The sequence below is a fragment of the Symphalangus syndactylus genome, chromosome 9, assembly GCF_028878055.3.
Source record: "Symphalangus syndactylus isolate Jambi chromosome 9, NHGRI_mSymSyn1-v2.1_pri, whole genome shotgun sequence".
Classification (NCBI taxonomy): Eukaryota; Metazoa; Chordata; class Mammalia; order Primates; family Hylobatidae; genus Symphalangus; species Symphalangus syndactylus.
In genome coordinates, this window is record NC_072431.2 from 56206600 (window position 1) to 56229885 (window position 23286).

Sequence of the window (23286 nt, forward strand, 5' to 3'; positions counted from 1 at the left end):
AAAAAGCAGATTATAGAACTGTCTATTTTATATGATTACAGTTTTATGAAAACAAAACAACAGGCCTAAATGCGTATAGTATAAAGGCTGGAGGAGTCAGCACTTTCATGTTCTCGGTGGTTATCCTTGGGTGTGAGATCTCATGCAGTTTTTGCTGTCTTATTTGTGCCTTTCCATTTTGTATGTGTGTTTTTCATAATCTAAAAAGTTACTTCAACATATGCAGCTAAAAATTTTTTTTGCTTGTAAAGCATTTGGTGCTAATTTTAACTTTTTTTTTTTTTTAGATGGAGTCTTCTCACTCTATCGCCCAGGCTGGAGTGCAGTGGTGCGATCTCGGCTCACTGCAACCTCCGCCTCCTGGGTTCAAGTGATTCTCCTGCCTCAGCCTCTCGAGTAGCTGGGATTATAGGTGTGCACCACCACGCCCAGCTAATTTTTGTATTTTTAGTAGAAATGGAGTTTCACCATGTTGGCCAGGCTGGTCTTGCACCCCTGACCTCAAGTGATCCACCTGCCTCAGCCTCCCAAAGTGCTGGGATTACAGGCGTGAGCCACCGCACTCGGCTGCTAATTTTAACTTTATTACATTTTTTCAAAAATTTAAATTTTTTAAAGTGAGAAAACTTACTCTTTTTTTTGTATCTTATGGTAAAAAAATTAGTGCCTTAGCAAAATATAGGAATGTAGAGCTTCTATTAGTCAGAGATAGCTGTTATTTACAGTTTGTATATCTTTTCAGACTCCTTTTAATTTCATGTGTTTATAATTGTTGGAATAATTTTCAAGATAAATTCATAAATTAATATAATGAAAGCAAGTAATACAGAATATACAACATGCAAGTAATACAGAATTGTATGTGGTTGAAAGTGTTTTTTTTTTTTTTTAATTGAGACAGGGTCTTGCTCTCTCAGCCAGGCTGGAATGTAGTGGCACAATCTCAGCTTACTGCAGCCTTGATGTCCCAGGCTCAGTGGATCTTCCCACTTCAGCCTCCCAAGTAGCTGGGACTCCAGGACCGTGCCACCATGCCTGGCTAATTTTTGTATTTTTTGTAAGAGATGGGTCCTTCTGTGTTGCCCAGGCAGATCTCGAACTCATGGGCTCGAGCAATCCTCCCGCCTCAGCCTCCCAAAGTGCTGGGATTGCAGGCATGAACCATCATGCCTGGCCCTATAACTGACTTTTTACTTAGCATATTGTGATTGTCCTTTTTAGTCAGTGCACACTGCCTTATTCTTTGTCATTCTGCTGCGATATGGCTATACCATAATTAATTAACTCCTTGATGATGCTTGCTTAGGTTGTTTCTGTTTGTTCATAGAGATTGTTTCAGTGAACATGTTTGTATATCTCTTTGCAAACCAAAATGCTTGTGCCAGTGTTTCTATTATACGAAGATACCTTTCAAAAGGAGAGATTATAAAATCAAACACAATGTACGTTTCAGTTTTTTAATTTTCATTTTTAGAGATAGGGCCTTACTCTGTCACCCAGGCTGGAGTGCAGTGGTGCAATCATGGCTCACTGCAGCCTCGAATTCCTGGGCTCAAGCCATCCTCCCACCTCAGCTTCCTGAGTAGCTGTGACTACAGGCCCATGCCACAATGCCCGGCTAATTTTTTTTTTTTAATTTTTTGTAGAGACAGGGTCTTGCTGTGTTGTCCGGGCTGGTCTTGAACTCCTGGTCTCAAGTGATCCTCCTGCCCTCAGCCTCCTGAGTAGCTGGGATTACAGGCTGTACTTTTTAGTTGTTTTACCAGGACGCATGGCACATTGGGAAGTGAGAGGACTGTGACCAAGAGCCAAAAGCTCTGCGTTCCTTTCTGTAGAATATAGGAAGATATCTCTTTACAGATCATTCTGTCAACAGTGCTTCCCTTGATTTGTGCGATGATGTGAGAACCTTGCATTGGATGTTATAACTTGAGCTGTGTAATTCCTGTAATATTAAAGTAATGTAGAATATTGTGTTTGTGTTTTTTAAACAGGAGTATGCCAAAATGGTCCAGGTCTTAAATGCATACTGTATCATTTCAGCAGGCATCCGTGTAAGTTGCACCAATCAGCTTGGACAAGGAAAACGACAGCCTGTGGTATGCACAGGTGGAAGCCCCAGCATAAAGGAAAATATCGGCTCTGTGTTTGGGCAGAAGCAGGTAGTGATGGCCGGTTACTTCAACGCCTCTTATTGCTCTAGTGATTATAGCGGGTCTCCATTGTCCCTTCCAGTAGAATGGATAATAAAATCTAAGAATTGATTTTTTTTTTTTTTTTTGAGACAGAGTCTGGCCCTGTTGCCCAGGCTGGAATGCAGTGGTGCTGTCTCGGCTCACTGCTACCTCCACCTCCCAGGTTCAAGCAGTTCTCCTGCCTTAATCCCAGCACTTTGGGAGGCTGAGGTGGGCGGATCACGAGGTCAGGAGTTTGAGACCAACCTGACCAATACGGTGAAACCCTGTCTCTACTAAAAATACAAAAATTATCTGGTCATGGTGGCAGGCATCCGTAATCCCAGCTACTCGGGAGGCTGAGGCAGGAGAATCGCTGGAACCCGGGAGATGGAGGTTGCAATGAGCTGAGATTGCACCACTGCACTGCAGCCTGGGCGAGAGAGCAAGATGCCATCCCAGAAAAAAAAAAAAAAGTACCTATCACAAAAATTGATGTTTGAGAGCTGAATGTGTTTCATTTTATTCTTCCAGAGACACTCATATACTGCGTCTTTTCACTCTCTCTCTGAAAAGAATATAAATTATTGTGGGCAATGTGTGGATTCTGAATAAGTAGGCACTTGTTTCATCTTTCTCATATCATAAAATCAAAATTGTTGTCCCCACGGCTCACACATGTAATCCCAGCACTCTGGGAGAGGAAACTGTTGGGATTATGTGTTTGAACCACCCGGCCAACAATTTTGAGGTGGGAGAATCGCTTGAGCCTAGGAATTTAAGACCATCTTGGATAACACGGCAAGATCCCATCTCTACAAAAAAATAAAAAAATTAGCCAGGTGTGCTGGTGTGCACCTTTAGTTCCAGCTACTCTCTTGGCAGGCTGAGGCAGGAGGATTGCTTGAACCCACAAGTTTGACACTGCAATGAGGTACGATTGAGCCATTGCACTCCAGCCTGGGCAATAGAGGGAGACCCTGTCTCAAAAAACAAAACAAAACAAAACAAAGCAAAACAAAAGATTCTTTTAATTTTTTTGTGCTTGTAATGTGAATAGCTTGACTAAGAAAGAAAACAGATAAAGTCCACTGTCTTTATTAGGAAGTAACTGTAGTAACTGTGAATATATATATTTTTTTTCAGTTGCAAAGCCTCATTCCTTTTGTTCAGCTGCCCCCTAGTGACTCCGTGTGTGAAGAGTACGGTTTGAGCTGTTCAGATGCCCTGCATAATCTTTTTTAGTAAGTAGATTGCTGGCAAGAGAACTACAATTGAACATTTTATCCTGAGAGTTTTTTTTTTTTAAAGATAGTGATTTTAAGGCTAATAGTTTCATGTCTTTTTTTTTTTTTTTTTCTTGAGACAGAGTCTTGCTTTGTTGCCCAGGCTGGAGTGCAATGGTGCTATCTTGGCTCACCGCAACCTCTACCTCCTGAGTTCAAGCAATTCTCCTGCCTCAGCCTCCTGAGTAGCTGGGATTACAGGCACGTGCCACCACACTTGGCTAATTTTGTATTTTTAGTAGAGATGGGGTTTCACCGTGTTAGCCAGGCTGGTCTCGAACTCCTGACCTCAGATGATCTGCCCACCTTGGTGTCCCAAAGTGCTGGGATTACAGGCATGAGCCACCACGCCTGGCTAGGGATAATAGTTTTTTATGTCCTTTCTAATACTGTGAGCAGTGCTGTTGCTAAGAAAGATGATTTATACAAAGGACTCAGTTACTTAATTCAAACCATGTTCTGAGTAACTGGTACATTTGAGGTGGTTTTCTGTTGATTTAGTCTTCTTTAAGGCTCTGTTTAGTTAGACTACCTTTTAAATTATTTTATCATTTTAAATGATTTTGACTTTCCTGGCATCTGATGAAGGCAGTTCAGTGTCATTAGTTTTAGTATAAGAAAATAGACACTTCCATAAATAGGATTGGTCCTGTAAAGATATCTATCTATCTATCTATCTATATCTATATATCTATATCTGTATATATATATATATATATATATATTTTTTTTTTACTTTTGAGATGGAGTCTTGCTCTGTTGCCCAGGCTGGAGTGCAGTGCTATGATCTCAGCTCACTGCAACCTCTGCCTCCCGGGTTCCTGCCATTCTCCTGCCTCAGCCTCCCGAGAAGCTGGGACCACAGGTGTTCACCACCATGCCCGGCTGATTTTTTGTATTTTTAGTGGAGACGGGGTCTCGCCATGTTGCCCAGGCTGGTCTTGAACTCCTGACCTCAGGCGATCCGCCCACCCTGGCCTCCCCAGGCTCTGGGATTATAGGCATGAGCCACCGCACCCAGCCTGAGATCTATATTTCTTTTTGTTTGTTTGTTTGTTGCTTTTAGATCTATATTTCTTATTCTTCCTCCACTTGCTTTTGGCTTATGCCTGAAATTGTAAACATGGAGCTTTATGTCTTTATGTGAAGGTGGTGTTCTTCTGGAAATGCCGGTATCCCTGGGGTGGGTCTCATGTGAAGCAAGCGCTTTACCAAGACATGAGATATAAGTTTCCTACCTGGGAGATTTTGAAAGGGGAGGGAATGTGGGCAAAATCCTGAGCACAAGTGGTTAGACTTCACTGACAAACCAGGGGCGGCAGCGCGGAGGTTCTGAGAATGCATTTGAAGCGAGACCCACTCCTCTTACGGAGGCCGAGGATTTATCAGGAAGGATAAGGAGAGTTGCAACACATCAGTTTTGGACCCACTGCATCACCTGTGGTGCATTGGTTGACTGTAGGAGCTTTAGAGCATTCCAGAAGGTCTGGTTCTTTGATGACTCATCAAGATTTGGAGCACAGATACCCATGAACTGCAATAGTGATACTTATCAGCATGTCACCTGGTGTTTTGTTTTCATTTCACTTTAAGAATGTGCCATGTGATCGTATTTCTAATCCCTTTCACTCTGAAATCCTGCCCTTACCATATTAATGTTGAATAGCATCTCAGGTTTCATTTCACAATGCATGCATGGAGTTGGAAGGAGTTCAACAGACAGACAGTTTTTCTTTATCAACCGGCGGCCTTGTGACCCAGCAAAGGTATTTAAAATTTTTTTGTATTGGTTTGTTCTTTATGCCTTTGACTTTTAATTGATAACTTTTTTTCTGATAATAGGCAGTTTGCATGGAACTCGGGACTTTAAGAAACATGGCTTTAACATTATCTTATTTTGGGCATTTACAGAAGTTTACTGCAGATGGCCCCCAACTTAAGATGTTTCAACTGAAGATTTTTCTGGCCGGGCGCAGTGGCTCATACCTGTAATTCCAGCACTTTGAGAGGCCAAGGCGGGTGGATTGCTCAAGGCCAGGAGTTCAAGACCGGCCTGGGCAACAGTTCGAGACCAGCCTGGCCAACATGACAAAACCCCGTCTCTACTAAAATACAAAAAACAGCCAGGCGTGGTGGTCCATGCCTGTAATCCCAGCTACATGGGAGGCTGAGGCAGGAGGATGGCTTGAACCTGGGAGATGGAGTTTGCAGTAAGCTGAGATTATACCACTGCACTCCAGCCTGGATGACAGAGCAAGACTGTGTCTGAAAATCTATATATATATATATATATTTTTTTTTTTTTTTTTTTTTTTTTTCTACTACTTTACCTTGTTGCGGAAGTTATTTTTGCAGTAGATACCATACTTCAAGTACCTATCGAACCATTGTTTTTCAGTATACTATTCCATACATTACAGAAGATATTCAACATTTTATTATAAAATAGGTTATTTTGCCTATAGACTAATGTAAGTATTCTGAGCCAAGGCTGAGATAGGACATTCAGTAGGTTAGGTTATCACACAGGCATTTTTGACATACAAAATGAGACAGAGTCTTGTTCGTCACCCAGGCTGGAGTGCAGTGGCGCAGTCTCAGCTCACTGCAAGCTCTGCCTCCCAGGTTCACGCCATTCTCCTGCCTCAGCCTCCCGAGTAGCTGGGACTACAGGCACCCACCACCACGCCCAGCCAATTTTTTTTGTATTTTTAGTAGAGACGGGGTTTCACGGTGTTCGCCAGGATGGTTTCGATCTCCTGACCTCGTGATCCGCCCAGCTTGGCCTCCCAAAGTGCTGGGATTACAGGTGTGAGCCACTGCGCCCAGCACATACGATATTTTCAACTTATGAGTTTATCAGGACATAACCCTATCATAAGTCAAGGAGCGCATCTATCTGTGTACAGTTTTTTGTTTTGTTTGTTTTTTTGGGTTTTTTTTTTTGAGACAGAGTCGCGCCCTGTCGCCCAGGCTGGAGTGCAATGGTGCGATCTTGGCTCACTGCAACCTCCACCTCCCGGGTTCAAGCGATTCTCCTGCCTCAGCCTCCCAAGTAGCTGGGATTACAGGTGCGTGCCACCATGCCTGGCTAATTTTTTGTACCTTTAGTAGAGACGGAATTTCACCATGTGGCCAGGATGGTCTTGAACTCTTGATCTCTTGATCTGCCTGCATTGGCCTCCCAAAGTGCTGGGATTACAGGCGTGAACCACCGCGCCTGGCCTCTGTGTATAGTTTTTTAAATTGCATATATGTGAGTGTGTTTGTATCTGTGTATATACATTATATATGTTGTATGTATAGATACATAAATATATAAACACATATTACCAGTATATTTATTATTGTAAAAACTAAAACTATTTGAAGAAACTAAACATTTTGTAACATTTTGTGTCACCTTTCAGTATAGACTGATTACATGGTTTCTATATTTTCTTTCCTTTTTTTTTTTTTGAGATGGAGTCTCGCTCTGTCACCCAGGCTGGAGTGCAGTGGTGCGATCTCTGCTCACTACAAGCACTCCCAGGTTCACGCCATTCTCCTGCCTCAGCCTCCCTAGTAGCTGGGACTACAGGCGTGCATCACCACACCCGACTAATTTTTGTATTTTTAGTAGAGACGGGGTTTCACCACATTAGCCAGGCTGGTCTCGAAGTCCTGACCTCGTGATCTACCCGCCTCTGTCTCCCAAAGTGCTGGGATTGCAGACGTGAGCCACCACGCCTGGCCCATGGTTTCTATATTTTCTATAGATTTCTATATTTTCTCTTCCTTCTTTCTATTTTCGTAGGAAAATAAGGGCTCAGATTACTTCTGCCTCAGATTTAAAACAATCATCTTGATATGATTACACTGGTTTTTTGAGTTTGTATCTTAGCAACACAACATTGTACCTCAGTAATATTTTCTGTTTTTCTTTCTTTCTGTTTTTGTTTTTTTTTTTTGAGACAGAGTCTCTCTCTGTCGCCCAGGCTAGAGTGCAGTGATGTGATCTTGGCTCACTGCAAGCTCCGCCTCCCAGGTTCAAGCAATTCTCCTGCCTCAGCCTCCCAAGTAGCTGGGATTACAGGCACATGCTGCCATGCCCGGCTAATTTTTTATATTTAAGTAGAGATGGGGTTTCACTGTGTTGCCCGGGCTGGTTGAGAACTCCTGAGCACAGGCAATCCACCTGCCTCGACCTCCCAAAGTGCTGGGATTACAGGCGTGAGCCACCACTCCTGGCCCCTGTTTTTCAATGATGCCTTAGAGTTTGCTTGTAATCTTCCAGATGTGGTTGAACTTCTACATTTTTTAACCTACAGTGTTAAAAATTATTAATTATAACTTAATAATTAATGTGATATTTTGGTTTATTTCTAATTACATTTTAATGTCAAATATGTACATTGAATGTGTTTTATGAACATTTAAGCTGTGCCTGCATTTGACTAGAATTTCTCAGAGAGCAACTTTAGGTTGGAAAAAGATTCAGTTTTAGGAATCTGTGATTAGAGAAATAACATTTTGAGAGTCGTGAGGAAACGTTTGGTGACGGGTATATTCATTATCTTGATTGTGGGGATAGTTTCACAGGAGTTTGTGTATATGTCAAAACTTATGAAATTGCACACTTTAAATATATGTAGTTTATTCCATGTTAGTCATATCTCAGTAAAGCTGTTAAAAAATGTATCCTTAGGCCAGGTGTAGTGGCTCACGCCTATAATCCTAGCACTTTGGGAGCCCGAGGTGGGCGGATCAACTGAGGTCAGGAGTTCAAGACCAGCCTGGCGAACATGGTGAAACCCCTTCTCTACTAAAAATACAAAAATTATCTGGTCGTAGGCCGGGCGCGGTGGCTCACGCTTGTAATCCCAGCACTTTGGGAGGCCGAGGCGGGCGGATCACAAGGTCAGGAGATCGAGACCACGGTGAAACCCCGTCTCTACTAAAAAATACAAAAAATTAGCCGGGCGTGGTGGCGGGCGCCTGTAGTCCCAGCTACTCGGAGAGGCTGAGGCAGGAGAATGGCGTGAACCCGGGAGGCGGAGCTTGCAGTCAGCCGAGATCGCGCCACTGCACTCCAGCCTGGGTGACAGAGCAAGACTCCGTCTCAAAAAAAAAAAAAAAAAAAAAAAATTATCTGGTCGTGGTGGCGTGTGCCTGTAATCCCAGCTACTCTGGAGACTGAGGCAGGATAATCACTTGAGCCCCGGAGGCGGAGGTTGCAGTGAGCCAAGATGGTGCCATTACACTCCAGTCTGGGTAACAAGAGCGAGACTCTGTCTGAAAAAAAAAAAAAGAAAAAAAAAATCCTGCCTGTATTCTAAGCGACATGGCAGGCTGAGGCAGGAGGATCACTTGAGCCTGGGAGGTTGAGGCTGCAGTGAGCCATGATTGCTCCACTGCACTCCAGCCTGTGACAAGGTGAGACCTTGACTCAAAAAAACCAAAAAAGTATCCACCTCCTAAGAACATGGTGGTCGGTTAGAATAGTATGTTGTTAGAATGTGGGGGGCCGGAAACATTTGTTATTTATTCTTTTCTTCTCCTTGTATTTTGTGCAGGTCTCTAGACTTGTGAATGAGGTCTACCACATGTATAATCGACATCAGTATCCGTTTGTTGTTCTTAACATTTCTGTTGATTCAGGTAAGTTCCATTGGCATTTCAGTACAACTAGTGACTAATGCCTCAAAGAATAAAATGAAATTCTACAGCTCTGCTGTGACTGGAATGAGATAACGATTTATGGTCATGTAAGTTTTTTTTTTTTTTTTTGAAATGGGGTCTTGCTCTGTCGCCCAGGCTAGAGTGTGGTGGCGCAATCTCAGCTCACTGCAACCTCTGCCTCCCGGGTTCAAGCGATTCTCCTGACTCAGCCTCCCAAGTAGCTGGGACTACAGGTGCGTGTCACCACACCTGGCTAATTTTTTGTATTTTTAGTAGAGACAGGTTTCACCATGTTAGCCAGGATGGTCTTGATCTCCTGACCTCGTGATCTGCCTGTCTTGGCCTCCCAAAGTGCTGGGATTACAGGCATGAGCCACCGTGCCCGGCCCCATAATTTTGTTTTTTTTAAACAGAGTTCCCACTTTCTACTTGAGACTATGTTAATTGTATTGTTAGGAAAATGTAATTTTTTTTATGTCAACCTAGGGAGAAAGTAGATTAAATGTTCTTCTTAATTTCATAAATAATTCATTTCATATAGATTTTTTTTTCTGATTGTTAGCATTTTGGTTTATTGTCATCGAGTATTTTTTCTAGATACTTAGAAATACATATGTACATACCTTAAAAAATATCTCCTCTCCTCTCTGTCTTTCTCTCTCTCTCCCCTACTCCCATATTCTTTGGGATGAGAAAATAATTTTGTATACTGCTCTTTATCCTTAGATGTGAATGTTTTCTTTTCCGTGTTATTACAAATTGATCAGAAATGTGATTTTAATAGGTGAATTATATTCCAATGCATGGTTATAGTTTGGTATTTTAATTTTTAAATTTTTCAAAATTTAAGTTGTTTTTAGTTTTTGGAAATTATAAATACTTTCCTTATAATTAAATCATTATCTGCATCTTTATTATTATATTTTTTTGAGACAGAGTCTTGCTGTGTCTCCCAGGCTGGAGTGCAGTGGTGTAATCTCAGCTCACTGCAACCTCCGCTTCCTGAGTTCAAGCGATTCTCCCACCTCAGCCTCCTGAGTAGCTGGGATTACAGGCACCTGCCACCATGCCTGACTGATTTTTTGTATTTTTAGTAGAGACAGGGTTTCACCATGTTGGCCAGGCTGGTCTTGAACTCCTGACCTTAACTTATCTGTTCACCTCAGCCTCTCAAAGTGCTGGGATTACAGGGTGTGAGTCACTGCGCTCAGCCTACATCTTTAATTATTCTTAAGATAAATTGCCAGGAGTGGAATTACTGGGTCAGTGAATATGATCATTTTAAGGCTTTTTCTATAGTGCGTTCTAGATGTACCAATTTACACACGTACCTATAATGTACTAGGTATTATAATTGTTAAGCTAAATTCAGTAGGGGATTAAAATATCTTATTTTTGTTTGCATATTTAAAATTATTTTCATGTGTTTATTTGCTTTTCCTTTAACAATTTACCTAATCAAGCCCTTCCATATTTTGTCTATTCAAAAATTGTCTTTTGCTCATTTATTTGAAAAAGCTCATTTCATAACTTATGAATATTAACCTGGACATTGTAATGTTTTTAATAGCACTTGTGATAAATACAAGTGGATGAAATAATAGATGGGGAAATTTCTATTGTTAAAAGTGAATTTGGCTGGGCACGGTGGCTCACGCCTGTAATCTCAGAACTTTGGGAGGACAAGGCGGGTGGATCACTTGAGGTCGGGAGTTTGAGACCAGCCTGGCCAACATGGTGAAACCCCATCTCTACTAAAAATACAAAAATTAGCCGGTGTGGTGGCGTGTGCCTGTAATCCTAGCTACTTCAGAGGCTGAGGCAGGGAGCATCACTTGAACTCAGGAGGCGGAGGTTGCAGTGAGCTGAGATCGTGCCACTGCACTCCAGCCTAGGTGACAGAGTGAGACCCTGTCTGAAAATAATAATTAATAAATAAAATAAAAGTGAATTTAAACATAGTAAATATGTTTTCTTTCTTTTCTTAGAATGTGTTGATATCAATGTTACTCCAGATAAAAGGCAAATTTTGCTACAAGAGGAAAAGCTTTTGTTGGCAGTTTTAAAGACCTCTTTGATAGGAATGTTTGATAGTGATGTCAACAAGCTAAATGTCAGTCAGCAGCCACTGCTGGATATTGAAGGTAAGGAAGATACTGTGTACAAACAGCTTCTAAAACTTTTAGCTAATGTGTTTCCTTATTTTTTCCAAGTAAACTTTTTTTTGACATGAAACAAAGTCTCTTATATTATTTTATCATTTTTAATTTTTTTTTGAGACAGGGTCTTGCTCTGTCACCCAGGCTGGACTGCAGTGGCGCCATTGTAGCTCACTGCAGCATCAAACTCCTGGGCTCAAGCCATCTTCCTGCCTCAGCCTCCCAAGTAGCTGCCTCCAAGTACCTCTAGTTTTTTGTAAATTGTAAACGGATGATGTAATATAAGATATATGATTCGAAGAAGTCTGCAGTGACTGCATTTTTAACTCCGTTGTCATGTCTGTTTTTTTGAGATGGAGTTTCGCTCTTGTCGCCCAGGCTGGAGTGCAATGACGTGATCTCGGCTCACTGCAACCTTGAAGCCTCCCGTGTTCAAGAGATTCTCCTGCCTCAGCCTCTGGAGTAGCTGGGATTACAGGCGCCCGCCACCACACCTGGCTAATGTTTGTATTGTCATTAGAGATGAGGTTTCTCCATGTTGCCCAGGCTGGTCTCAAACTCTTGAGCTCAAGCGATCCTCTAGCCTTGGCCTCTGAAAACGCTGGGATTTCCTGACTTCTAACAGTAGAATTTAGGCCAGGCGTGTTGGCTCATGCCTGTAATCCCAGTACTTTGGGAGGTTGAGGTGGGCAGATCACGAGGTCAGGAGATCAAGACCATCCTGGCTAACATGGTGAAACTCCATCTCTACTAAAAATACAAAAAATTAGCCGGGTGTGGTGGCAGGCGCCTGTAGTCCCAGCTACTCAGGAGGCTGAGGCAGGAGAATGGCATGAACTCAGGAGGCGGGGCTTGCAGTGAGCCAAGATTGCGCCACTGCACTCCAGCCTGGGCGACAGAGGGAGACTCCGTCTCAAAAAAACAGACAAACAAACAAAACCCAAAACAGTATAGTTTAATCTGTTTTTAATTTGAAGTTATTCAGTCTGTCCTTTTCTGTGATTTGTTTCTTTCTCTCATTATTTTGTCTGTGAGATTCACCCAAGTCATGTGGCAAAATTCGTTTATTCGGTCGCTATATAGTGTTCCATTATAGTCAGATATCATAATTTGTGAATATTTGAATTGTTTCCAGTTTGGGGCTGTAATGAAGAATGCTGTCATGAACATTCTTATCCACGTCTTTTGACGAGCATAGATATAGGCACTTCTTATTTTTTTTTTTTTTTTTGAGAGGGAGTCTTACTCTGTTGCCCAGGCTGGAGTGCAGTGGAGTGATCTTGGCTCACTGCAACCCCCGCCTTCCAGGTTCAAGTGATTCTCCTGCCTCATTCTCCTTCTCCCTAGTAGCTGGAATTATAATTGCATTCCACTATGCCCTGCTAATTTTTTTTGTATTTTTAGTAGAGATGAGGTTTCACCATGTTGGTCAGGCTGGTCTTGAACTCCTGACCTCAAAGGGCTAGAATTACAGGCGTGAGCCACTGTGCCCAGCCGATAGGCACTTCTGATAGGAGTAGCTATGCTGGGTTGCAGATGTGCATACATTCAGATTTAGGAGGTATTCCCAGAGAACTTTTCAAAGCAGCTGTACCAGGTTCATTCCTACCAGAGGTATTCAAGCATCCCACTTGATCCTGATCTTTGTGAGCATTTGTTGTTTTTTTAATTTTGCCCATTCTGGTGAGTATATGGCCATATCACATTGTGTTGGTTTTTTTTTTTGAGACAGAGTCTCATTCTGTCACCCAGGCTGGAGAGCAGTGGTGGCATCTTGGCTCACTGCAACCTCTGCCTCCCGGGCTAAAGGGATTCTCGTGCCTCAGCTTCCCAAGTAGCTGGGATTACAGATGTGCCCCACCACACCTGGCTAATTTTTGTATTTTTAGTAGAAACGGGGTTTTGCCATATTGTCCAGACTGGTCTCGAACTCCTAGCCTCATGTGATCCACCTGCCTTTGCCTCCCAAAGTGCTGGGATAACAGGCGTGAGCCACCACACCTGGCCCATATTATAGTTTTATTTTGAACATTGAACCATGTTCATCTGTATAATTAGCATGTGGATCTCCTCTTTTGCGAAGTATCTGTTCACATAAGCATATCCTCTCACCATTTCAGCATAGTCTCTGACCCTCTTCTGAAGGGGTGGCCTGCCCCTCCACACCTGTGGGTATTTCTAGTCGGGTGGAACGAGAGACTGCGAAAAGAAATAAGACACAAAGTACAGAGAAACAACAGTGGGCCCAGGAGACCGGCACTCACCACACCAAGGACCTGCACCAGCACCGGTCTCTGAGTTCCCTCAGTTTTTACTATTATTTTCATTATTTCAGCAAAAAGGAATGTAGTAGGAGAGCAGGGTGATTATAAGGAGAAGGTCAGCAAAAAATATGTGAACAAAAGAATCTATGTCATTATTAAGTTCAAGGGAAGGTACTATGCCTGGATGTGCACATAAGCCAGATTTATGTTTCTCTCCACCCAAACATCTCAGTGAAGTAAAGAATAACAAGAATAACAAGACAGCATTGCTGCAAACATGTCTCACCTCCCACCATAGGGTAGTTTTTCTCCTATCTCGGAATTGAACAAATATACAATCGGGTTTTATACTGTGACATGCAGTTCCCAGTGGCCTTCCTCTATCTCAGCTGCAAGAGGCTTTCCTCTTTTACTAATCCACCTCAGCACAGACCCTTTATGGGTGTCAGGCTGGGGGATGGTCAGGTCTTTCTCATCCCACGAGGCCATATTTCAGACTATCACATGGGGAGAAACCTTGGACAATACCCCGCTTTCAAGGGCAGAGGCCCTGCGGCTTTCCACGGTGCATTGTGCCCCTGGTTTATTGAGACTAGAGAATGGCGATGACTTTTACCAAGTATACTGCTTGTAAACATTTTGTTAACAAGGCACGTCCTGCACAGCCCTAGATCCCTTAAACCTTGATTTCATACAATACATGTTTTTGTGAGCTCCAGGTTGGGTCAAGTGGCTGGGGCAAAGTGGCTCGGGCAAAGCTACAAATTAACAACATCTCAGCAAAGCAATTGTTTAAAGTACAGGTCTTTTTCAAAATGGAGTCTCTTATGTCTTTCCTGTCTACATAGACACAGTAACAGTCTGATCTCTCTTTCTTTTCCCTACACTCTTCTCCGTACATGTTTGCTTAGGTAACTTAATAAAAATGCATGCAGCGGATTTGGAAAAGCCCCTGGTAGAAAAGCAGGATCATTCCCCTTCATTAAGGACTCGAGAAGAAAAAAGGGACATGTCCATTTCCAGACTGCGAGAGGCCTTTTCTCTTCATCACACAACAGAGAACAAGCCTAACAGCCCAAAGACTCCAGAACCAAGAAGGAGCCGTCTAGGACAGGAAAGGGCTATGCCATCTTCTAGCACTTCAGATGCCATCTCTGACAGAGGCGTCCTGAGACCTCAGAAAGAGGCAGCGAGTTCCAGTCAGGGACCCAGTGACCCTACGGACAGAGAGGAGGTGGAGAAGGACTCGGGGCACGGCAGCACTTCTGTGGATTCTGAGGGGTTCAGCATCCCAGACACGGGCAGTCACTGCAGCAGCGAGTGTGCGGCCAGCTCCCCAGAGGACAGGGGCTCGCAGGAACATGGGGACTCTCAGGAGAAAGCGCCTGAAACTGACGACTCTTTTTCAGATGTGGACTGCCATTCAAACCAGGAAGACACCGGATGTAAATTTCGAGTTTTGCCTCAGCCAACTAATCTCGCATCTCCAAACACAAAGCGTTTTAAAAAAGAAGAAATTCTTTCCAGTTCTGACATTCGTCAGAAGTTAGTAAATACTCAGAACGTGTCAGCCTCTCAGGTTGATGTAGCTGTTAAAATTAATAAGAAAGTTGTGCCCCTGGACTTTTCTATGAGTTCCTTAGCTAAACGAATAAAGCAGTTACATCATGAAGCACAGCAAAGTGAAGGTGAACAGAATTATAGGAAGTTTAGGGCAAAGATTTGCCCTGGAGAAAATCAAGCAGCCGAAGATGAACTAAGAAAAGAGATAAGGTAAAGTTTTAATTTTTTACTTTTTATTTTAAGTTTTTATTTTTATTTTTTATTTTTTTGAGACAGTCTTGCTCTGTTGCGTAGGCTGGAGTGCAGTGGCACGATCTTGGCTCACTGCAGCCTCCACCTCCAGGTTCAAGCGATTCTCCTGCCTCAGCCTCCTGAGTAGCTGGGATTACAGGTGCACGCCACCATGCCTGGCTAATTTTTGTATTTTTGGTGGAAACAGGGTTTCACCATGTTGGCCAGGCTGGTTTCGAACTCCTGACTTCAGGTGATCCACCCACCTTGGCCTCCCAAAGTGCTGGGATTACAGGTGTGAGCCACCGCACCCGGTCAGGTAAAGTTTTTTCTTAAGAGTATTTTAGGCCGGGCGCGGTGGCTCACGCCTGTAATCCCAGCACTTTGGGAGGCCGAGGCGGGCGGATCACGAGGTCAGGAGATCGAGACCATCCTGGCTAACACGGTGAAACCCCGTCTCTACTAAAAATACAAAAAAAAATTAGCCAGGCGAGGTGGCGGGCGCCTGTAGTCCCAGCTACGCGGGAGGCTGAGGCAGGAGAATGGCGTGAACCCCGGGGGGCGGAGCCTGCAGTGAGCTGAGATCGCGCCACTGCATTCCAGCCTGGGTGAAAGAGCGAGACTCCGTCTCAAAAAAAAAAAAAAAAAGAGTATTTTGAGGCTGGGTGTGGTGGTTCACGCCTGTAATCCCAGCACTTTGGGAGGCCAAACCGAGGAGGGAGGATCACTTGAGCCCAGGAGTTCAAGACCAGCCTGGACAACATAGGAAGACCTCGTCTCCACAATAAAATTGGCCGGGCACAGTAGTGTGCAGTTGTATTTCCAGCATCTGCGCCTGGCCAGATACTGTTCTCTGTGGCAAGACGTAGACTCCAAACACATGGAAGACTTGGGTCTTTTAGGCCAGCACCAGCTTTTGAGCAGATTATCTATGTACTGGGAACCAAGGCATATTCAGACAATTCCCGGGAGAGCCTGGGATCGGCGCCAGGGGAGGTGGTGTTTGTGCTGGTGTCTGGGATGCTTCTGGGATGTCCTTTTCCTTCCCTCCTGCGGTGCAGGACTTCCTGCGTCATCACTCACTCTGGCAGCTTCTCTCCATCCAGCAGGCTGCAGCCACTCCTGCTCCAAGGAGGTCTGAAACTCAGCCTGAGTGGTTAAGAGCCTCTTACAAGAGTTCCTTTTCTGCCAGGCACGGTGGCTCACGCCTGTAATCCCAGCACTTTGGGAGGCCGAGGCAGGCGGATCACCTGAAGTCAGCAGTTTGAGACCAGCCTGACCAACATGGAGAAACCTCGTCTCTACTAAAAATAAAAAAAGTAGCTCCTTTTGAAGAAAAGGAACAATAGCTCCTTAAGAAACAACAATAGCTCCTTTTTTTTTTTTTTTTGAGACAGAGTTTCACTCTTTCACCCAGGCTGGAGTTCACTGGCACGGTCTCAACTCACTGCAACCTCTGCCTCCTGGGTTCAAACGATTCTTCTGCCTTAGTTTCCCAAGTAGCTGGAAGTACAGGTGCCCACCACCACGCCTGGCTAATTTTTTTTATTTTTGGTAGAGATGGGGTTTCACCATGTTGGCCAGGCTGGTCTTGAACTCCCAACCTCAAATGATCTGCCCACCTTATCCTCCCAAAGTGCTGGGATTACACTACAGCTCCTTTCATCCTCAGCTCAGGCCACCAGGTGAGAACCAGAAAACGTCCATGGCTGCTTTAACAGAGTCATTTCTTGTAATCACAGAGCTAATACTGTGGAAAATCCGTTTTCACTGGGTTTAATTGTGTGGGACTGAGAATGAGTGTCAGTTTCTCGTGCGAAGGTTAGCGGTGGTGTCTGTCTTTTGTCCAGATTGACTAAGATAGTATTTAACGACATTAGATGTTGAAGCCACCCAGCAAAGGACCCAGTGGTGGGCCTGGCAAAGATTAGGATTGATATCCAGCACTGGCAAAAAGGTGCTCTTAGACACCATTGGTGGGAGTGTGAATTTTCACAGATTGCCCATCAAAAAGTACATATGTAATTCTACCGCTAGCGTCTGTCTCACAGAAATGCACCCACAGATGAGTAGGTTTACGCACAGAAGTATTTGTTGCAGCTTTGAGTGTACTATTAAAATTGGAAACAACTGAAATGTCCTTTAGTAGGGGATTTGTCAGACAAATTATGATACATCCATGCAATGACTTCCTATGTGGCCAATAAAAAGAATGAAGTAGGCCAGGCGCGGTGGCTCACACCTGTAATCCCAGCACTTTGGGAGGCCAAGGCGGGTGGATCACTTGAGGTCAGGAGTTCGAGACCAGCCTGGCCAACATGGTGAAACCTCGTCTCTACTAAAAATAAAAAAATTGGCTGGGTGTGGTGGCGTGTGCCTGTAGTCCCAGCTACTTGGGAGGCCAAGGCACGAGAATTGATCGAACCCGGGAGGCACAGGTTTCAGTGAGCCAAGGTCACACCACTGCAGTCCAGCCTGGGCAACAAAATGAGACTCTGTCTTAAAAAGAAAAAAAGAAAAAATAATGAAGATCTATGTGTACAGATCTGAAAACATCTTTCAGATGCATTAAGTGATGACAGTAGAATGGAGAATTAAGATTCCATTTTTGTTTTTTAAAATTAAAAAAATTTATATAGTGAGACAAGCGTCTAGAAGGATATATTTCATTTAAATCATTAATAATAGCAACTGATGTCTTCTCCAGAAGTTGGATGAATGAATAATTAATGTTATCTTTATTTTTTTATTTTTATTTTTTTTTGAGACGGAGTCTCGCTCTGTCGCCCAGGCTGGAGTGCAGTGGCGCGATCTCGGCTCACTGCAAGCTCCGCCTCCCAGGTTCATGCCATTCTCCTGCCTCAGCCTCTCCGAGTAGCTGGGACTACAGGCGCCCGCCACCACGCCCGGCTAATTTTTTTGTATTTTTAGTAGAGACGGGGTTTCACCGTGGTCTCGGTCTCCTGACCTCATGATCCACCCGCCTCGGCCTCCCAAAGTGCTGGGATTCCAAGCGTGAGCCACCGCGCCTGGCCTAATTAACGTTATCTTTAGAAAGTGGGATGGTTAAGCTGAGCGCAGTGGCTCACACCTGTAATCCCAGCCCTTTGGGAGGCCAAGGTGGGCAGATCATGAGGTCAGGAGTTCGAGATCAGCCTGACCAACATGGTGAAACTGTCTCTACTAAAAATACAAAAATTAGCTGGGCGTGGTGGCATGTGCCTGTAATCCCAGCTACTTGGGAGGCTGAGGCAGAAGAATCACTTGAACCCGGAGGTGGAGGTTGCAGTGAGCCAAGATTGTGCCATTGCACTCTAGCCTGGGTGACAGAACGAGACTCTGTCTCAAAAAAAAAAAGCAAACAAAAAAAAGAAAGCGGGATGGCTAGGGACTTTATGTTTTTGTATTGTTTGACTTTTTTTTATTACAGTGTTCTATAATATAATCAAAAAATAATCTTGTAAAATGTCTCATAATTAACATTTTCTGCCTGCAGTAAAACGATGTTTGCAGAAATGGAAATCATTGGTCAGTTTAACCTGGGATTTATAATAACCAAACTGAATGAGGATATCTTCATAGTGGACCAGCATGCCACGGATGAGAAGTATAACTTCGAGATGCTGCAGCAGCACACCGTGCTCCAGGGGCAGAGGCTCATAGCGTGAGTGTGTTTAGTGTTGATTCCCAGATTCCCCCTCAAATTGAAGATCTAATAGAGGCCGAGGCAGGAGGATTGCAAGAGGCCAGGAGTTTGAGACCAGCCTGGGCAACACAGCAAGACCTCGTATCTACTTAAAAAAAGAAGAGATCTAGAAAGGAGGGGTGTAAAAAATAAAAAAGATCTAATTGTCCAGGTGCGGTGCCTCACACCTGTAATCCCAGCACTTTGGGAGGCCGAGGCAGGTGGATCACCTGAGGTCAGGAGTTCGAGACCAGCCTGGCCAACATGGTGAAACCCCGTCTCTACTAAAAATACAAAAAGGCCAGGCACGGTGGCTCATGTCTGTAATCCCAGTACTTTGGGAGGCCGAAGTGGGTGGATCACTTCGGGTCGGGAGTTCGAGACCAGCCTGACCAACATGGTGAGACTTGTCTCTACTAAAAATACAAAATTAGCCAAGCATGGTGGTAGGCACCTGTAATCCCAGCTACTTGGGAGGCTGAGGCAGGAGAATCGCTTGAACCCAGGAGGTGGAGGTTGTGGTGAGTCAAGATTTTGCCATTGCACTCCAGCCTGGGCAACAAGAGCGAAACTCCATCTCAAAAAATAATAATGATAAAAAATAAAAACACAAAAAATTAGCCGGGCATGGCAGTGCATGCCTATAATTCCAGCTACTCAGGAGACTGAGGTAGGAGAATCGCTTGAACCTGGGAGACAGAGGTTGCAGTGAGCCGAGATCACACCACCGCGCTCCACCCTGCACGACAGAGCGAGATTCTATCTCAAAAAAAAAAGAGATCTAATAGTTTATATGTGTGTCTATATGTATATATGTATTTTTCCGTAAGTATTCATATTGCAGATTTTTATACTTTTTACATAATAATAGTGATAGTTACCATTTATTGAATGCCTAGAATCTGCCAGGCACTGTTGAAATAATGTATGTGTATTAGTTCATTTAATTCGCAAAAACCTGTGAGGTTGTTACTGTTACCATCACCATTCCACAGGTGATAAAACTGAGGCACACAGAGAGGCTAAGTAACCTGCCCAAGTTCACACGGTTAACATGTTCTCTAAGTATCAGATCTTTTTAGCTATTAAAAATGTTGATCACTGGTTAGCCAGAAGATCCTTCTGATAAGGGCAATTGATAGTACCGAGTATTAGTATGGATAGCGTATGGAATGTGTGCATTCAGAAAGACAGACAGCCTGTGCGCCAGTGTTGTTTGACAGCAGAGTAATCAGAAGTCAGATAGTCACTGCAGGTTGGATGCCAGGGCACACGCCTGTAATCCCAGAGCTTTGGGAGGCTGAGGCAGGCAGATCCCTCGAGCTTAGGCATTTGAGAGCAGCCTGGGCATCATGGTGAAACCTTGTCTCTACAACAAATATAAAAAATTAGCCAGACTTGATGATGTATACCTGTGGTCCCAGCTATTCGGGAGGCTGAGGTGGGAGGATCGTTTGAGCCCAGGAGATTGAGGCTGCCATGATTGTGCCACTGCACAGCACTCCAGCCTGGGTGACTGAGTGAGACTCTGTCTCACAAATAAATAAATAAAATAAAATATAAAAATTATTTTAAGATAGTCACTGCAGAATTTGGTATTTCTCTCTCCTCAGCCAAACCGGAATGTTTTACCCTGACTACTTCACAAAGTTCAGGTGTGATAGTATCATGTAAAACCAAAGTCTTGTCTTCAGCAAAGTTGTAAGAAGAGGTCGTGTGTTAGCCGGGCGCGGTGGCTCACGCCTGTAATCCCAGCACTTTGGGAGGCTGAGGCGGGTGGATCACAAGGTCAGGAGATCGAGACCACGGTGAAACCCCGTCTCTACTAAAAATACAAAAAAATTAGCCGGGCGTGGTGGCGGGCGCCTGTAGTCCCAGCTACTCGGAGAGGCTGAGGCAGGAGAATGGCGTGAACCCGGGAGGCGGAGCTTGCAGTGAGCCGAGATTGCGCCACTGCACTCCAGCCTGGGTGACAGAGCAAGACTCCGTCTCAAAAAAAAAAAAAAAAAAAAAAAAAAAAAAAAAAGAAGAGGTCGTGGATTTTCACGTGGGAAATTAAACCACAAAGCGAAGTAAACTTGATCCCAACAAATAGATCCCGCATGGAGAAATGTACCACTGAACCTATGTAGTTTACTGAGTACTCTCCTGTGTAGTTTGCTGAGTACTCTCCTGTGTAGTTTACTGAGTACTCTCCTGTGTAGTTTGCTGAGTACTCTCCTGTGTAGTTTGCTGAGTACTCTCCTGTGTAGTTTGCTGAGTACTCTCCTGTGTAGTTTGCTGAGTACTCTCCTGTGTAGTTTGCTGAGTACTCTCCTGTGTAGTTTACTGAGTACTCTCCTGTGTAGTTTGCTGAGTACTCTCCTGTGTAGTTTGCTGAGTACTCTCCTGTGTAGTTTGCTGAGTACTCTCCTGTGTAGTTTGCTGAGTACTCTCCTGTGTAGTTTACTGAGTACTTTCCTGTGTAGTTTACTGAGTACTCTCCTGTGTAGTTTGCTGAGTACTCTCTGTAGTTTGCTAAGTACTCTCCTGTGTAGTTTGCTGAGTACTCTCCTGTGTAGTTTGCTGAGTTCTCTCCTGTGTAGTTTGCTGAGTACTCCCCTGTGTAGTTTGCTGAGTACTCTCCTGTGGAATGCATGAATTGTTTTTATTCTCAGTAGGAGGCAATGGTAATAATAGACATTTAGTAAGCTACTTTATATCCCTTCCCTGTTCCTCTTAATAGAGGTTTTTTGTTTTTGTGTTTTTGAGACAGAGTTTCACTCTTTCGCCCAGGTTGGAGTGCAGTGGCATGATCTCGGCTCACTGCAACCTCTGCCTCTTGGGTTCAAGTGATTCTCCTGCCTCAGCCTCCCGAGTAGCTGGGATTACAGACACCCGCCACCACATCTGGCTAATTTTTGTATTTTTAATAGAGAGGGAGTTTCGCCGTGTTTGTCAGGCTGGTCTCAAACTCCTGACCTCAGGTGATCCACCTGCCTCAGCCTCCCAAAGTGCTGGGATTACAGGCGTGAGCCACCATGCCTGGCTGAGGTCTTGTATTTTTTAGCCATTTGGCAAAGATAACCTCTCGTCTGTGACATTTCAAGTTGGCCAGGTAATCACAGATCACTTAGGGTCCCAGATGGGCCACACTTCAAGATTAAAGGATAAAGACCCAGTTTCACCCTGCCCTGCCAGCCCCTGCGTCAGGTGGCCCTGTTGACCTCTGTAGCTTTTCCTGTTCCTCTTGTTCCCTGTACTCAAGCCTCTCTGGCTGTCTTTCTTTTTCCCTTGGCAGGCCTGATGAATCCCTGTGTGGCCACAAAGCAGAATGAAGGATGTCTTTATGTGTGGCTCTGCAAACATCAGCGGTCCGTCCTGGTGCTTGGCACAGATTGCTGTCTGTCTAGAATACTTGTCCTGCACCCTGCACCCACTTCTCCCCCATTACCTGATTAACTCTCTCTTATCCCTAGACTCAGCTCAAAGGTCACTTCCTGACCCCAGGGTGAAGTCTCTCTTATGACACTGGGTGCTTTTTCTTCCTGACCTTCCTGTCGTTTGTCATCATAATTGACTTGCCTGAGTATTTGCTCAACGTCTTTCTTCCCCAGTAATCTGTTGGCTCCAGGACCAAGCCTGTGTTTGCTCACTGGCTGTCTCCTGCCTTCAGCAGTGTGTGTCTTATCCAGCACTCAGGACCGGATGCAGTGGCTCACACTTGTAATCCCAGCACTTTGGGAGGCCGAGGTGGGAGGATCGCTTGAGCCCAGGAGTTTGAGACCAGCCTGGGCAACATAGTGAGACCCTGTCTCTATCTTTGAAAAAATAACAAAAAGTTAAAAAAAAAAAAGCACTCAGTAAATCCAGGAGGAGAGAAGGATGGAGATATAATACAGGCAGAGGAAGGAACAGGATAGCAAAATAAATGCTGTCTGTGGGAGCCACTGTGGCTCAGGCCAGTTGCCCTGGCACTCGGGGAGGCGAGGCTACACGTTCGAGGCCAACCTGGTCAACATTGATTAAAAAAATCAATGCTGTCTGTTCATTCTGTTTATAAATGCTGGCAATGACCTAATCCAGTGTTTCAAATTCTCTATTAGAAGGAAGAAAAACAGCATTTTTGTGATACTGTTATCCTTAAGGAAAGGATTCAGAAAAAGTGGGAGTCGTTGGGGTGGCAGGCTGAGGAAAAAGCAAACTACTTTTGTAGCTACTTTAACTTTTTTTGTTTTTTGGGGGACAGAGTCTTGTCCTATTCCCCAGGCTGGAGTGCAGTGG

The 23286-nt window shown here is 44.2% G+C and overlaps 1 protein-coding gene across 19 annotated transcripts in view; it reads left to right on the plus strand.

Moving 5' to 3' along the window:
* The window catches only part of PMS2 (PMS1 homolog 2, mismatch repair system component), a 40271-nt gene that overhangs the window by 8267 nt on the left and 8718 nt on the right, over positions 1 to 23286 (plus strand). For 7 of the 19 annotated variants that reach the window (XM_055292314.2, XM_055292312.2, XM_055292318.2 and 4 more), the window contains 7 exons: positions 1995 to 2162; positions 3321 to 3418; positions 5127 to 5226; positions 9016 to 9100; positions 11110 to 11265; positions 14456 to 15317; positions 18835 to 19002. In XM_055292314.2, coding sequence (XP_055148289.1) covers positions 1995 to 2162; positions 3321 to 3418; positions 5127 to 5226; positions 9016 to 9100; positions 11110 to 11265; positions 14456 to 15317; positions 18835 to 19002 — 1637 coding nt within the window. The remainder of the gene's footprint in view (positions 1 to 1994; positions 2163 to 3320; positions 3419 to 5126; positions 5227 to 9015; positions 9101 to 11109; positions 11266 to 14455; positions 15318 to 18834; positions 19003 to 23286) is intronic. The other 12 variants (XM_055292319.2, XM_055292317.2, XM_063646128.1 and 9 more) reach the window with 9 other exon arrangements.